The 17,160-nt window shown below is 42.5% G+C and overlaps 1 protein-coding gene across 1 annotated transcript in view; it reads left to right on the top strand.

Annotated features, from left to right (window-relative positions):
• The window catches only part of LOC121533433 (ephrin type-B receptor 1), a 204,028-nt gene that overhangs the window by 165,020 nt on the left and 21,848 nt on the right, over window positions 1-17,160 (top strand). The window contains exons 6-11 of the mRNA XM_041839371.2: window positions 42-166; window positions 6,067-6,229; window positions 7,820-7,928; window positions 8,091-8,155; window positions 12,671-12,859; window positions 13,472-13,719. Coding sequence (XP_041695305.1) covers window positions 42-166; window positions 6,067-6,229; window positions 7,820-7,928; window positions 8,091-8,155; window positions 12,671-12,859; window positions 13,472-13,719 — 899 coding nt within the window. The remainder of the gene's footprint in view (window positions 1-41; window positions 167-6,066; window positions 6,230-7,819; window positions 7,929-8,090; window positions 8,156-12,670; window positions 12,860-13,471; window positions 13,720-17,160) is intronic.

Here is a 17,160-nt window from a genome sequence, read left to right as displayed (position 1 = left end):
ATCCATACAGTTGACCTTGCCCCTTTTGCCTGTTCCCTTAGCTCCCTCCATGGTTCCCATCATGCACCAGGTCAGCTCCACCATGAAGAGCTTCACGTTGTCATGGCCACAGCCTGAGCAGCCCAATGGAATCATCTTGGACTATGAACTGAGGTACTATGAAAAGGTAAGACAACATTTTAATAATTGATGTCTGTAATAAGAACTAAAATACCTGAGCAGATCATTATGTCCACCAGAGGCATCTACTTTACCTTCAATGGAAAGACACCCAGAAGGTTGTCTCTATTGGGTGAATCTTCTGGACGGGTATTGGTCTACCAAGCTTGTTGAGAATATTAGCCTTTATGCCTTTATCCTTTTCCCCATGGGACTCAATACTCATGTGTCATTATACTTGACACGTTTACTCTAATTATATTGTCCACTCTGATGTTTGAGTCATTCCCCTCATTGCATCTGAGAATGCCTTTGCAACCTTGATAATTATCCATTAATTGCGTTTAACTGGCGTCTTCTTTGGACGAGCACAGAGCACTGGGTTGCTAGGATACTGGCGTGCTTGGACCTAGTTTGTGTGAAAGGTGTCCTCTCAGTCTGGGTCCTTCGCCAACCCTGTCTAACCTGTGGCTCCTCCACACAGCCTCTTCTCCACTGAGTAGCGGCAGCACACATAGCCTCTCAGCTTTATATCATTAGGTAGTAAACATGCTTAGTGAGGGCTGCCCTGTGGTCTCTCTAACCTTATATCCACTCCATCGCCCTAGCCTCCCTCTGGCTCTCTCAGCTTCCTCTATACAGTGGGGGAAAAAAGTATTTAGTCAGCCACCAATTGTGCAAGTTCTCCCACTTAAAAAGATGAGAGGCCTGTAATTTTCATAATAGGTACACGTCAACTATGACAGACAAGTTGAGAAAAAAAAATCCAGAAAATCACATTGTAGGATTTTTTATGAATTTATTTGCAAATTATGGTGGAAAATAAGTATTTGGTCACCTACAAACAAGCAACATTTCTGGCTCTCACAGACCTGTAACTTCTTCTTTAAGAGGCTCCTCTGTCCTCCACTCGTTACCTGTATTAATGGGACCTGTTTGAACTTGTTATCAGTATAAAAGACACCTGTCCACAACCTCAAACAGTCACACTCCAAACTCCACTATGGCCAAGACCAAAGAGCTGTCAAAGGACACCAGAAACAAAAGTGTAGACCTGCACCAGGCTGGGAAGACTGAATCTGCAATAGGTAAGCAGCTTGGTTTGAAGAAATCAACTGTGGGAGCAATTATTAGGAAATGGAAGACATACAAGACCACTGATAATCTCCCTCGATCTGGGGCTCCACGCAAGATCTCACCCCGTGGGGTCAAAATGCAAAAATCCCAGAACCACATGGGGGGACCTAGTGAATGACCTGCAGAGAGCTGGGACCAAAGTAACAAAGCCTACCATCAGTAACACACTACGCCGCCAGGGACTCAAATCCTGCAGTGCCAGACGTGTCCCCCTGCTTAAGCCAGTACATGTCCAGGCCCGTCTGAAGTTTGCTAGAGTGCATTTGGATGATCCAGAAGAGGATTGGGAGAATGTCATATGGTCAGATGAAACCAAAATATAACTTTTTGGTAAAAACTCAACTTGTCGTGTTTGGAGGACAAAGAATGCTGAGTTGCATCCAAAGAACACCATACCTACTGTGAAGCATGGGGGTGGAAACATCATGCTTTGGGGCTGTTTTTCTGCAAAGGGACCAGGACGACTGATCCGTGTAAAGGAAAGAATGAATGGGGCCATGTATCGTGAGATTTTGAGTGAAAACCTCCATCCATCAGCAAGGGCATTGAAGATGAAACGTGGCTGGGTCTTTCAGCATGACAATGATCCCAAACACACCGCCCGGGCAACGAAGGAGTGGCTTCGTAAGAAGCATTTCAAGGTCCTGGAGTGGCCTAGCCAGTCTCCAGATCTCAACCCCATAGAAAATCTTTGGAGGGAGTTGAAAGTCCGTGTTGCCCAGCGACAGCCCCAAAACATCACTGCTCTAGAGGAGATCTGCATGGAGGAATGGGCCAAAATACCAGCAACAGTGTGTGAAAACCTTGTGAAGACTTACAGAAAACGTTTGACCTGTGTCATTGCCAACAAAGGGTATATAACAAAGTATTGAGAAACTTTTGTTATTGACCAAATACTTATTTTCCACCATAATTTGCAAATAAATTCATTAAAAATCCTACAATGTGATTTTCTGGATTTTTATGTATTTTTGTCTGTCATAGTTGACGTGTACCTATGATGAAAATTACAGGCCTCTCTCATCTTTTTAAGTGGGAGAACTTGCACAATTGGTGGCTGACTAAATACTTTTTTCCCCCACTGTATCTCCCTCTTTCTCATTGATTTACACTGTTTTTCCATTGTTGTGTCCATTTCCTTTTCCTTTTCTCTCTCTGCCTGCTGCACCTCTACAGCCTTCTGTCAGTATCCTTCTCTGGCTCTCTTCTTTTCCTCTCTCATATTGTATGGTCATACCTATGGAGTTAATGGATAGGATGTCACTTGTGGTTTCTATTGAAAAGGCTGTGTTGACAGCACTGTACTCTCATAAAGACTGCATTTACTGTAATAATGTATATTATCCAACATAATGCTGTCAAATTTGCTCTTTCAGAGAGTTTGGTCAAAACCCTCTCTGTCCTCTGATGACTTTGTTGTTTTCTTGGCAATCAGTGAAAGGTTGTTATTAATAAGCACTTCATATGTCCAGTTGTGAGAGCACGAGAAGAGGGAGGCTAGCAACACTGTAGTTGGCCTATTTAAACAGGCTAAGTTGCGTTAAAGATATTGAGTGTTCTGTATGTCAAAGACAACTAGCAATTTTAGCATTTTTACTTTTAATGGACAGGGCCACAATTGTTTTAATCTGTCTGTCTATGTCTGTATTTGGGATGGGCAAACCTTTAGTATGCCTGTGGACAATCAGCAGTCACTCAATTAGCCCATGTTAGCCATTTATTTTAGATTGATAAGTTAGTCTAGGGGCCAGCTATCTAAACTTGTAGTAAGCATGGGCCGATTGATCATCAGTTATCATATTAAAAACTGCAAACATTTGCCTCCATCCTATGGCAAAATATGTAGAATTGCAGGAAATTAGCTGTAAAATTGCAAATTTTTCTCTCCGCTCAATGGCAAAATGAGTAGAATGGCATGAAATTAGTTATAAAATAACAAAAACTTCTCTCCGCCCCATGGCAAAATGTGTAGAATTGCAGGAAATTAACTTTAAAACGTAAATGTTTTTCTCTTCACTGTCACGGGCGGGCAGCAAAAATGTTTTGCTTTCAAGGTGAGGGGGAGCTTTGGCAGTTTCTGTATTTCTCTTCTGTCCTGAGACAGTAGTTATATTTAAATATAGAGACACACCTTTTTCATCACAGCAGAAGTCACAGGTTTATTTGAGGTGGTTTTGTATTTCAGGACTCCCACAGTGGTTCCATAGACACAACATAGTGCTGAACAAACTAATTTCCTCAGAGACACAATAGTAATATCGTGGAGATGGGGATAGGGATATTTACCTGGACCGCAGCCATACTGCAAAGAAGAGATGACGAGAAAACCAGAGTCCTCAGGGTGGAGAGTCAGAGAAGATGGCCCCACACACACAACACTGGGCTTGGAAGGAGAATAATACATTATACTATTACCCCAGGACCAGGTTACACTCCCCCATAGAGAAGAATTAAGAGAATTCTGGATCAAATTGCAGGAATACGAGTTTGAACGCTTTGTTCTATTTCCATACTTTTTTATCTACCTGGTCTGCCTAATATAATACTATAGCTTTATCACCTCTGTCTGGGCAGCAGGAAAATGTGTCAGAGCTAAAAGTAAAGATGATCAAAATAATTTTTGAAATCATGACATCATCAAAGAGTACCACCACAGTGTGCATGATGCTTTGTGGAGAACTACACATCTTTCATACAAAAAAGAACACAGCCCACAAATAGGGTTCATGCTTGTTGAATATGATAATTATGTATGGAGGGCCAGTGTAACATGCTATTTCCTGTCTGCCACTCCCTTCCTAGTTTCACCACCCCCCGTCCAGTATTTCTGTGTTAAATGCCAGTCGCCCAGCTGCACTCTCCAGGGAATGTCTGGAGCCTTGGGGGTGGTTTGATTTGGGATTGGGCCTGGATTGCACCAATTGGCCAATGAAAGCAGATATAAGATAATCTCTATTCCACCGAAGGTCTTTTTCTTCCTCCTGCAGACAGTGAAGAAGAGGTTGGTTTCCCGGTGGGACAGCACACTGATAATGTCAGCACTCCCTGTCACAATATCCTATTATGTAATACTCTACTCGGTCCGAGTACAAACCCCATTCCGCATTCTCTGCCTGTGTGAGAAGAATTCCATTTGCTAGCCTGTGCTGAGGTAGTGGACGCCATCTTGGCCTTCTTGCTGAGCATCAAAGCTGGTGTGATGATAAGCAGTGAGAATATTGGCGTGATGGCAAGGTGGAGTCTGCTATTGAAAGTGAAATGGCAAGGGCCAACAAGGCATATTTCATCCGTCAGCTTTGACTGAAGTGCCATGGAACACTGCCAGGCTGAACACTGCCAGGCTGAACACTGCTAGGCTGTTGAGAGTTCAGTTCACAGTCCCCCTCCACAGCTCTAGGAGTCTACACCCCTCACAAATCTTTAAGAATGCCAGGGGGGGGATAAGGCCAGGGGAGGATGGGTTGGGGTTTCAGAGGGATGGGATTGGGAGATGGGTAAAGGGCGGTTCGCTGGGTATTTCTGGGGAATAGAGATAAGTGGCCTTGGGCATTTAAGGAAAGTCAGGCATTATACAAAGTCCCCCATATCTAATTCTGCACTGGACCTTGTCATTTAGGGAGGGCATGGGCTGAGCGAGGAAGCAGCTATATTTCAGGGGTGAAGTTGCATCTAATTTCTGCTCAGTGTTTTTCTTCTGATAGAGGAAGGTCAGAGCCTCCATTAGCTGAGGAGAGCGCTCCCTTCCTTCCTCTGTCTCTCTCTGTCTCTGTGGGTTGGCTGTTTTTGTGTGTCTGCTGTGTATGCACACATCTTTCCTGTTATAAATGACCACCATGGAGGATACTTACTGTTTCTATGGTCCAGACTGAAAATGCGTTCAGTCTTTATACAAACCAGCAGACCTAACCTGACAAATACGAAGTCACACATTCTCACTAAACACTTACTAAACACATGCTGGACATGTACATAGACTCATGTGTTCTGTAAAAAAAAAAGAGCATACAATCCACATCTCACACAAGCTATTTTCTCCCTGTATCCCTTCACTCTGGTCTGAGGTGAACCTGGACACGTCTCAGTGTTTTTCCACCTCCTGCTCCTGTTTGCTCTCATCCCTCCACAGAGGGAAGAGTCTGGAAAGAGAGACAGACAGAGAGGGATTAAAGCAAACAGAGAAAGAAAAGCAAATGCCATGAGCTCTCCAAGCACACACAATGCCAGTGAAAAGGTGTGTTGTGATGAGCCAACGATCTGAAAGGAGAGATGTGTGTGGTAACTCTGGTTGATGATTGATGATGAATATGTCTATGCATGGATTCTAAAACCAGGATCAGCTACCGATATGCTGCAGCATGATGAAAGATCTAATATGGGGATGTTGTTTGGAACTCTTTTTTCTCAACACCCCACTCATTGCTCGATGTCCCTATTTATTTTATGTGGCCCAATTAAAATTATTCTAAAATTATATACTGTGTGTATGTGAAAAGCCTAATTCACCTCTATGGCTGTTTAAAGAGTGCAACAGTGGAGGCCAATGTGGAAATCCACCATCCAGTATAATCTCATACACAAACATAAGGAGGAAAAGGGGCCATTTTGTTATCTAAGCACACAGGGCAGTATGTAGTGTGTGTATTAGGATTAGGGGTTGACTCGAGTTGTGATACTCCACTGCCTAAAAGCTGCAAGCCCAGTGTGATGAACAGATGTAATATTCTCTAGCTCTCTTTCCCCTCTTTTTCTATCTCTCCCTGATTGTTACAGGACCACACTGAGTTGAATTCAACCATGGTGCGGAGCCAGACCAACACTGCCCGTGTGGAGGGCCTGAGGCCAAGCATCATGTACGTGGTACAGGTCCGTGCCAGGACGGTGGCAGGCTTCGGCAAATACAGCAGCAAGCAGTGCTTCCAAACCCTGACAGATGGTATGCTCCGTGTGTGTATGTGTGTGTGTGTGTGTGTGCGTGTGACACCGCCATGCGGGTCTTTGTGTCTGTGGACTGGGTGTGGGAGATTGGATATAGTAATAACTTAAAACATTAACTGTCATTACTTCAATACATTGGCATGTGTCGACGCAGAGCAGGTGATGAAAATATTTTATAAAACACATTCCCTTGATATTAGGATTTATTTTTAATATACATATTCCAAAGTCAATGTCCGGATCAAAGTAGTTCCTACCAGAGCCATGTATTTGCAGTGCCTTCAGAAAGTATTCACACCCCTTGACTTTTTCCACATTTTGCTGTTACAAAGTGGGACTAAAATGGATTTCATTGTCATTTTTTGTCAACGATTTACACAATATACTCTGTAATGTCAAAGTGGAAGAACATTTGCCCATTATTCTTTAAAAAATGTGTCAAGCTGTCAAGTTGGTTGTTGATCATTGCTAGACAGCCATTTTCAAGTCTTGCCATAGATTTTCAAGCCGATTTAAGTCAAAACTGTAACTAGGCCACCATTTAATGTCGTCTTGGTAAGTAACTCCAGTGTAGATTTGACCTTGTGTTTTAGGTTATATGGCGCTGGTTCCTATCATCTGACTAATTCCTTTTGTTCGGGGGAAAATGCACATTTGAGGTGTTAGCCATAGTGAGTCTTTGCAGGTGGCACAGCTGCATAGTGTAGTGTAGGAAAGCAGCCAACAGAGAGCCCCTGCATGCTCACAGTGTGGTGTAGGGCATTAAGGGATCTCTAGCAGCAGCGCCTGCTGAAGCCTTGGGGTTGCAGCAGCATCCGTTCCCCCACAAAACAGTTGAGTCATCAGTCTTAGAAAAGTTGTTCGGTCATGGTCAGAGACTATAAAACTCTGAACCCAATAAAAAGTTTAAAAAATCACGCTTTTATGCAAATGTTGCACCAAAATAAGTCTACAATATTTGTTATTGCTAGGAACTATTTTGAAAGCTTCCACAAAATGGTATAAACAATTATAACCCATATGGAAACAACAGAATATGAAAAAGGATGCTGTTCATTCAAAACAAAATATGAATGGTTATATGAATGAATATGGATAAATACTGGAGAATGTATGATTCAGTTGGAAATGACAGAACAGCAACACATCCTTTTAATCCGATCCATACATATGAATGTATGGTGTTCCTGTTTACTTTCTTAACTATCCCTCTGACACGTAATAGAGCATTTGTGCTGAGATTAGCAGGCGTTCTTCTGACTCCTATTGAGTGTGTAAGGGGATTAGCTGTGTCAGGAAGCTATGTGTCACTCTGAGGGACTGTCTGTCTGCACAGATACTAGCCCACATGTCTGTGTATTTCACAGAGCCAGTAAAGAAAGATATTTTGACACTGTCCCAATACCATTTAACTGTTCCAATACTCCTGTTTCTCTTCTCTCCCATCCTTTCCTCTCTTCTCCTCTCACCGCTTCACTTTTCACACCTTTTCTCTGACCTCTTTTACCTCGCCTTCAACTCTCTCTCTTTGTCTCTCTCTCTCTCTGTCTCTCTCTGTCTCTCTCTCTCTGTGTGTGTTTTGTTGCAGATGAGTATAAGTCGGAGCTGAGGGAGCAGCTGCCTTTGATTGCAGGCTCAGCGGCTGCAGGAGTGGTCTTCCTTGTGTCATTGGTGGCCATCTCCATTGTCTGCAGCAGGTAACAATCACTTAGTCACTGCTCATACTTGGTGTTACCAGGAATATGTTCAGGGGTTATGCATCCCAGGAATGAAATGGTAATATTACAAACGTTTAATACAGTGCCGTTATATTGTCAAATATGGTTACATAACCGTCTTTCGCTGATTCTTTGCTGCAGGAAGAGATCGTACATGAAGGAGACTATATACAGTGACAAACTGCAGCACTACAGTACAGGCAGAGGTAAGCATACAGCTCTCGTCCCATCCCACACACCCCACTGACCCTCCCACTCCCACGCTCTCCTACCAGTAACTTCACCAGAGGCACCACACAACATCTGACTCCCATCACCCCAGTCTGGCCCTTATATAACATCCTGGCTATTTTGACAGATGATCGATTTAAGACACAGCTCGTTACCTCTCCTCCTCCATCCCCGCCTCCCTGTTCCTCTCCAGTACGTGGATGCTATACAATGGTGCCAGATGAGTTGAGATATCCCAACACAGTGCTTTAGGATGATATACACCTTGTAAATGTACTAATTATTCATTTTTATCATGCTTTCTCTCTCCTTCTTTCTCTCTTCCTCTCTCTCTCTTTCTCTCTCTCGCACTTGCACTCGCACACACACACACACACACGTCTCCTACGTACAGTGGGTTCTGGACCAGGGCAGTGGTCGGGGAATAGGGGTTAAAGCATGTACAAGTTTCACCGTTTTACAGCTAAAATTATTGATATTGGATAACATGCTGCCAATCGAGTGCCTACAGGGCCCTGACCTTTCACAGCTCAATCTGTTACCATGGATTCTGAATCCGGCCTAATTAAGGGTGAATTTCCCCAGAGTCTTATTGCCCTGTTCAGTTACTTCTTCTCTCTCCTCTCTCTCTTCTCTCTCTTCTCTCTCTTCCCTCTCTTCCCTCTCTCCCTCTCTCCCTCTCCCTCTCCCTCTCCCTCTCCCTCTCCCTCTCCCTCTCTCAGGATTAACAGCATTAAACTGTCATTCTGTTTGATGGACATTCTAAGCACTCAGATCAGAGAGGCAGAGAATGTTTACATTTAAATCTATTAATTCTCTCAGCCATCCATGAAAGATGGTGCCACAGCACAGGTGAAGATAAAAGAAAACTGCCATTTAAACAAGACATAAAATTATATGTTGCTGATCATAAATTGAATAGATTCTGCACATGTGGTGTGAAAAGATTTGGACGGTGTGCAGATAGACTCTTATAATAGTACAGTCAGTGCTGGTTGCCAAGAAACCCATTATGGGATGGTGAGCTGTTTCTCTTCCCCCAGCGCCTGAGTAAATCCTCTCATTTGAGTGTGTTTGGATTCATTTAATTGTCTATTAAATCTGAGTATCCTATTGGTTCAAAGCAATTAGGACAATGTCAGAATGAGCCAATCCTGTTCCATTGAGAACCAAGCCTTGATCTCCCACAAGGGCCACAGAATAGATGGTCTCAAGTCAACCCTTCTGATTGTCCTTTACCTTCAATAGTTCTATTATTCTTCCATTTTTGTACTGTAGAATACATGTAGAAATATGCAGATATCTGAAAAATCTATAGTTTACCTTGACCTTAATTATGCAAATCCAGCTAAAGTGTCCAGTTTAAGTTTACTTAGTTTTTTCTCTATCATAAAAGTGAAATGCACACACACATTTAGGGATTGCTTTGCAGGTGCCTAGGAAATGTAAATAAAAAAGTGATACTGTGCAAGTGCATTGTGTGGGATCTCATTTTTCTCTGAATGTTAAAATTGGATGTCTACTGCAGGAGGTGATATTTCCTGGAATTTTTCATCTTAGTGTGTGTTATGACGCGTTTCCCTCTCTTACGTGGCAATGTTTGCTAGGACTCTGTGAGTCACTCTGATCATCTTATATGTCCCTGGGATCAAAAACATAGTTTGGTCTGCTAGTCTTCTGCTTGATTTCCAGGGACTTTTTCCATCTTGCTTGGAGGAAAAATAAACCAATCTAATCATTTGGTCAGCTTGGCAAAATAGCAAGGGGATGTCTGAGGACAGTTTTGATTACAGAAAAATATATCATCACAGTTCAAATGGAGGCACCAGTGTGTAAGCACCAACATTCAAGCCAAATCCATTTGTGATTTTGATGCACTGTTAGGCTTGATTTTCCTTTCGCAAATCAGATCACGCCTCCATTTTGCTCCTCCCCTCCTATAGCCAGAAACTTCAACAGGAAGTACCTGTAATAATTAAATGTCTTATTCGGGGCGGCTTAAGGGTAGGCCTTGTCAAAGAGGTGGGGCTTTAGGAGGGACTGAAAGGCAATGATGGACTCTGAGTCATGGGTGGCTGGAGGGACATCCAGAGCCTAGGAGCAAGCCTGGAGAAGGCCCTGTCGCCGAAGCTCTGGAGCTTCGACCTGGGGATAGCAAGGTGGCCGGCTGTGGTGGAATGGAGTGTGCGTGTGGGTTGGTAGGGGAGAAGAAGGTCTGAGAGGTAAGTGGGGGCAAGGTGGTGAAGGGCTTTGTAGGTCAGAAGGAGGATCTCATAATCAATGCGTTGGGAGACAGGGAGCCAGTGGAGTTCACGAAGGACAGGGGTGATGTGCTGCCAGGACTTAGTGTGGGTGAGTCAGAATGCAGAATTGTAACCATTTGGAGCTTATGGAGGGAGCTTGAGTTGTTGCCGGAGAGAAGTGAGTTGCAGTAGTCAAGACGGGAGGAGATGAATGCATGTATGAGGGTTTTAGCGGTTTCAGCCCAACGCATCACCGGGGGTACACTGCCTGCCCTCCAGGACATCTACAGCTCCCGGTGTCACAGGAAGGCCAAGAAGATCATCAAGGACCTCAGCCATCTGAGCCACGGCCTGTTCACCCCGCTACCATCTAGAAGCTGGAGACAGTACAGTTGCATCAAAGCTGGGACAGAGAGACTGAAAAAACTTTTATCTCCAGGCCATCAGACTGTTAAATAGTCACCTCTAGCCGGCCTCCGCCCAGTAGCCTGCCCTGAACTTAGTCACTAGCCGGCTACCGTCCGGCATTCTACCCTGCACCTTAGAGACTGCTGCCCTATGTACGTAGTCATTGAATACAGGTCACTAATTATGTTTACATACTGTTTTACCCATTTCATATGTACAGTGCATTCGGAAAGTATTCAGACCCCTTCCCTTTTTCCACATTTTGTTAAGTTACAGCCCTATTCTAAAATTGATTAAATATTTGTTTTGTTTATCAATCTACACAGTACCCCATAATGACAAAGCGAAAACAGGTTTTTAGAAATGTTTGCTAATTTATTAAAAATAAAAACAGAAATTCCTTATTTACAGTATTCAGACCCTTTGCTATGAGACTCATATCTGGGGAAGGGTACCAAAAAATGTCTGCATCATTGAAGGTCCCCAAGAACACAGTGGCCTCCATCATTCTTAAATGGAAGAAGTTTGGAACCACTAAGACTCTTCCTAGAGCTGGACGCCCAGCCAAACTGAGCAATCGGAGGAGAAGGGCCTTGGTCAGGGAGGTGACCAAGAACCCGATGGTCACTCTGACAGAGCTCCAGAGTTCCTCTGTGGAGATGGGAGAACCTTCCAGAAGCACAACCATCTCTGCAGCACTCCACCAATCAGGCATTTATGGTAGAGTGGCCAGACGTAAGCCACTCCTCAGTAAAATGCACATGAAGGACTCTCAGACCATGAGAAACAAGATTCTCTGGTCTGATGAAACCAAGATTGAACTCTTTGTCCTGAATGCCAAACAACACGTCTGGAGGAAACCTGGCACCATCCCTACAGTGAAGCATGGTGGTGGCAGCATCATGCTGTGGGGATGTTTTTCAGCAGCAGGGACTGGGAGACTAGTCAGGATCAAGTGAAAGATGAACGGAGCAAAGTACAGAGAGATCCTTGATGAAAACCTGCTCCAGAGCGCTCAGGACCTCAAACTGGGCTGAAGGTTCACCTTCCAACAGGACAACGACCCTAAGCACACAGCCAAGACAACGCAGGAGTGGCTTCGGGACAAGTCTCTGAATGTCCTTGAGTGGCCCAGCCAGAGCCCGGACTTGAACCCGATCTAACATCTCTGGAGAGACCTGAAAATAGCTGTGAAGTGACACTCCCCATCCAACCTGACAGAGCCTACCAATAAAATTTGATTTGATGAATGTTATGGCCTCATAAAATCGGTTCCAGGACAACAGTCAGGATCAACTCTTCAGTCTAAAAAACACAGCACTTCTCTCACACTAAACAACACAATTATGCCCACTCACACACATACACACTTGCCAAATAACACATATATTTTCGTGAGGGTCTCTGCATTCTGTATTTCTCATTTGTCCATTGCTCCGGACGACAGTAGCACTCAGATTCCAAGCTACTATTGTCAGTGACTCACCCTTATCATCTGTGTAGAGGGTAATGTGATATTGTGTCATTTTTATAAGTTTATGCTCAGTTCCTGAAGGTGGGAGAGAGGAGCTAAGGAAATTGCCTTCCACAGCTATTACGGGAAATAGTTTACATCTGTGTGTGTGTGTGTGTGTGTGTGTGTGTGTGAGAGAGAGAGAGAGAGAGAGAGAGAGAGAGAGAGAGAGAGAGAGAGAGAGAGATGGCTGAAAAACACGGAGATGACACGCACACACATACTGTACATACACATAGTCACACACGGACAAACACTGATGAGATATTTGTTTGAGCTTCCCCGTGCTCATCCTAACCTCTCCTCCTTCTCTGTCTCCGTTCCAGAGCTCTCTCTGAGACCAGACATGTCCAACTGCCCTTCCCCCATGGGATGCCCCACCCACTTCTCTGGCTCACCAGGGATTAAGATCTACATCGATCCCTTCACCTACGAGGACCCCAACGAGGCCGTCCGAGAGTTCGCCAAGGAGATCGACGTGTCTTGTGTGAAGATCGAGGAAGTCATTGGTGCAGGTGAATATGGGAAGAGGGGAAACCTAACATTCAGTAAGATGGTGGAAATAGAGTACCTCTGCTGCATCCATGAATCTATATCATTCTCTCCTCCTCTTTCTCTCTACCTGTACAGTATCCAGGTGTTAGCACAGCTATTCTGTTTTTTTTATACCACTTTAGATAGAGAACCATCTCCACTTCACAGAGATTCTCTCTTTACAGAGGACAATTTTAGCTGCTATCTCAGTAACCGGACCGCCTCCATTCATCTTTAATTCATGCTGATTTTATCTGTCGGGGACATTTATTTTTTACTTGACTTGACATATTCATGCATTCAGCAAAAGAACGATCCTCTCACTGGCTGATGTTTGACGTCTGTAGACTTGTCAGCACAGCACTTGTCTTATGACCCTGAAACTGGACTCTATGATACTGGGAAGCAGAGGGAGCCAGAGGTTAACACTCTCTTCATCTCTGTGTCTGTGACACATAGTGTTTTATCTTTATGATTGTACATGTGCTATATGTATTAGAATAGGAAGTGAAAATATATGGCATCAGCTTGCATACTGGTAGCTGGCTTTGTAATAAGGTAATCAATCAGTAATCCCATGTCTTTCCCTCCAGGCGAGTTTGGGGAGGTGTATAAGGGTCGTCTAAAGCCGGCTGGGAAGAGGGAGCTGTACGTGGCCATTAAGACCCTGAAGGCGGGCTACGTGGAGAAGCAGAGACGGGACTTCCTGTCTGAGGCCAGCATCATGGGCCAGTTTGACCACCCCAACATCATCCGACTGGAGGGCGTGGTCACTAAGAGCCGGCCAGTCATGATCATCACAGAGTTTATGGAGAACGGGGCCCTGGACTCCTTCCTGAGGGTGAGAGAGGGAGCACTGCTTTGTTATTATGTTTTAACCTCCTCTGTTCAGAACACCAGCCACAGCTTTCACTTAATAGGGCCACTGTGTGGTTTCATACAGTGCCTTCAGAAAGTATTCATACCCATTTACTTTTTCCACATTTTGTTGTTACAAAGTGGGATTAAAATGTATTTAATTGTCATTTTTTGTCAACAATATACACAAAATACTCTGTAATGTCAAGTGGAAGAAGATTATTATATATTGTTTTAATTAACCTCTACGGGATCGGTGTCCCGTATATGGGACGGTTGAGCTAACGTGCACTAATGCGATTAGCATGACTGTTGTAAGTAACAGCAAACTTTCCAGGACATAGACATGTCTTATATGGGCAGAAAGCTGAAATTATTGTTAATCTAACCGCACTGTCCAATTTACAGCAGCTATTACAGTGAAAAACGACCATGCTATTGTTTGAGGAGAGTGCACAACAACAAAAAACTTATCACAGCAACTGGTTTGATACATTCACCTCTGAAGGTAAATAATGTACTTACATTCAGTAATCTTGCTCTGATTTGTCATCCTAAGGGTCCCAGAGATAAAATGTATCATAGTTATGTTTGATCAAATCCATTTTTATATTCAAATGTAGGAACTGGGTTCTACATTTTGAACCCCTGCTGTCTCTGGCTCCACACCCACCCCACCCGGCCATCTAGATGTGTGAAAGTTAGTGTATAAGCTAATGATCCATCATGTATGACATTCTTGGGAGTGTGTAAACATACATTTTGTATTACCATATAATTTTTGTATGTTCTCTATAGTTATGTACTTGAAAATGTATAAATTGACCAATTCATCACATTTGGGCAGACTTGATACAAAATAGTTCAGTATTGCAATGCTTCACTGGATCAATCTGAAACTTAACAAACACGCTGATGCCACCTAGTGGCCAAAATCTAAATTGCGCCTGAACTGCAATATTATATTGTGGCCTTTCTCTTGCATTTCAAACATGATGTAATAATTTAATAATGTTAAATTAAAATAATAGAAAATGCATGTTTTTTGTTTGTATTATCTTTTACCAGATCTAATGTGTTATATTCTCCTACATTAATTTCATATTTCCACAAACCTCAAAGTGTTTCCTTTCAAAAGCATATCCTGCTTCAGGTCCTGAGCTACAGGCAGTTCGATTTGGGTATGTCATTTTAGCCGAAAATTGAAAAAAAGGGTCCGATCCTTAAGAGGATAATGGAAAATAAAACACTAATATATCTTCACTAGATAAGTATTCAACCCCCTGAGTCAATACATGTTAGAATCACCTTTGGCAGCGATTACAGCTGTGAGTCTTTCTGGGTAAATCTCTAAGAGCTTTGCACACCTGAATTGTACAATATTTGCCCATTATTCTTAAAAAAATGTGTCAAGCTCTGTCAAGTTGGTTGTTGATCATTGCTAGACAGCCATTTTCAAGTCTTGCCTAGATTTTCAAGCCGATTTAAGTCAAAACTGTAACTAATCCACTCAAGAACATTACATTTCTTCTTGGTAAACAACTCCAGTGTATATTTGGTCTTGTGTTTTAGGTTATTGTCCTGCTGAAAGGTGAATTTGTCTCCGAGTGTCTGTCGGGAAAGCAGACTAAACCAGGTTTTCCTCTAGGATTTTGCATGTGCTTAGCTCTATTCCGTTTATTTAGATCCTAAAAACTCCCTAGATCTTGCCGAAGACAAGCATACCTATAACATGCAGCTACCACCATTCTTGAAAGTATGAAGAATGGTACTCAGTGATGTGTTGGATTTGCCCCAAACATAACGCTTTGTATTCAGGACAAAAAGTTCATTTCTTTGAGACATCTTTTGCAGTATTACTTCAGTGCCTTGCAAACAGGATGTATGTTTTGGAATATTTTTATTCTGTACAGGCTTCCTTTTTTTGTTGTTGGTAATTTGCTGTATGTTAGTATTGTGTTGTTGATCCATCCGCAGTTATCTCCTATCACAGCCATTAAACTCTGTAACTGTTTTAAAATCACCATTGGCCATGGTGAAATCCCTGAGCGGTTTCCTTCCTCTCCGGCAACTGATTTAGGAATGGCGCCTGTATCTTTGTAGTGACAGGGTGTATTAAAACACCATCCAAAGTGTACAATTAATAACTGCACCATGCTCAAAGGGATATTCAATGTCTGCATTTGTATTTATTTTTTCATCTACCAATAGGTGACCTTCTTTAAAAACCATAGGAAAATCTCCCTGGTCTTTGTGATTTAATCGGTGCTGGAAATTCACTGCTCGACTTCACTGCTCGACTTAGGGACTAGTTACAAGACTTGAAATGGCTGTATAGCAATGATCAACAACCAACTTGACAGAGCTGGAAGAATAAAAAAAGACTCACTGCTCTTATCACTGCCAAAGGTGATTCTAACATGTATTGACTCAGGGGTGTGAATACTTATTTAAATGAGATATTTCTGTATTTCATTTTCAATAAATGTGCTAATTTTTCTACAAACATCTTTTCGCTTTGTCATTATGGTGTATTGTGTGTAAATGGGAGAGAAAAAATCTATTGAATCAATTTTGAAGTCATGTAGTATGAATACTTTCTGAAGGCACTGTATGTGGGGTACAGAGATGGTATAGTCATTTAAAAATTATGTAAAACACTATTATTGCACACAAGTTGAGTCCATGCAACTTATTATGTGACTTGTTAAGCACATTTTGAATACTTGTTGACACAAGACATTTCAGCTTTAAATTTTTAATTAATATGTAAATATTTCTGTATTTCATTTTCAATATATTTGCTAACATTTCTACAAACATAATTCCACTTTGACATTATGGGGTATTGTATGTAGAACAGTGACACAAAATGTCAATTGAATCCATTTTAAATTCAGGCTGTAACACAACAAAATTTGGAAAAAGTCAAGGGGTGTGAATACGTTCTGAAGGCACTTTATATCAATCATATTGATCGATCAGCTGAAGCTTTTATAGTTAATTTAACAGTCTCACACAAACAGTGAAGTATGATTATTGAGATTAGTTGGCACAAGGATTATGACAATGGAGATTTCAAGCTACCTGGAGGATTAAGGTTTTTCGATATAGCAGGGAATTGAGATCTGATAAACAACCTTGGCATGAATTGGAAAAAATGTCTAAAGCTTGTGTGTGTAAGCACGATTTATATTTATCAATAATCTTTGATTTCTCCTAATGTAATTCATGAGATTAACGTAAATGCAATTGTTCCACCCAGAGCCAATATATGTAGCTAATATATTCACAGTGCCCTGATTCAAAGTGCCAGCCTGGCACAGTTTAGTGCTTCTTCTTCCTCCTTGGAAACAGAGAACATGGAACCCAATCAATACGTGGCCTAGTTTTCTAATCCCCCCAACCTGTTTCCTCCTACCGT

Source organism: Coregonus clupeaformis, chromosome 20 (assembly GCF_020615455.1).
Source record: "Coregonus clupeaformis isolate EN_2021a chromosome 20, ASM2061545v1, whole genome shotgun sequence".
Taxonomy (NCBI): domain Eukaryota; kingdom Metazoa; phylum Chordata; class Actinopteri; order Salmoniformes; family Salmonidae; genus Coregonus; species Coregonus clupeaformis.
The sequence above is the reverse complement of the archived record's forward strand: the minus strand, read 5'-3'. Positions and strand labels throughout refer to the sequence as shown.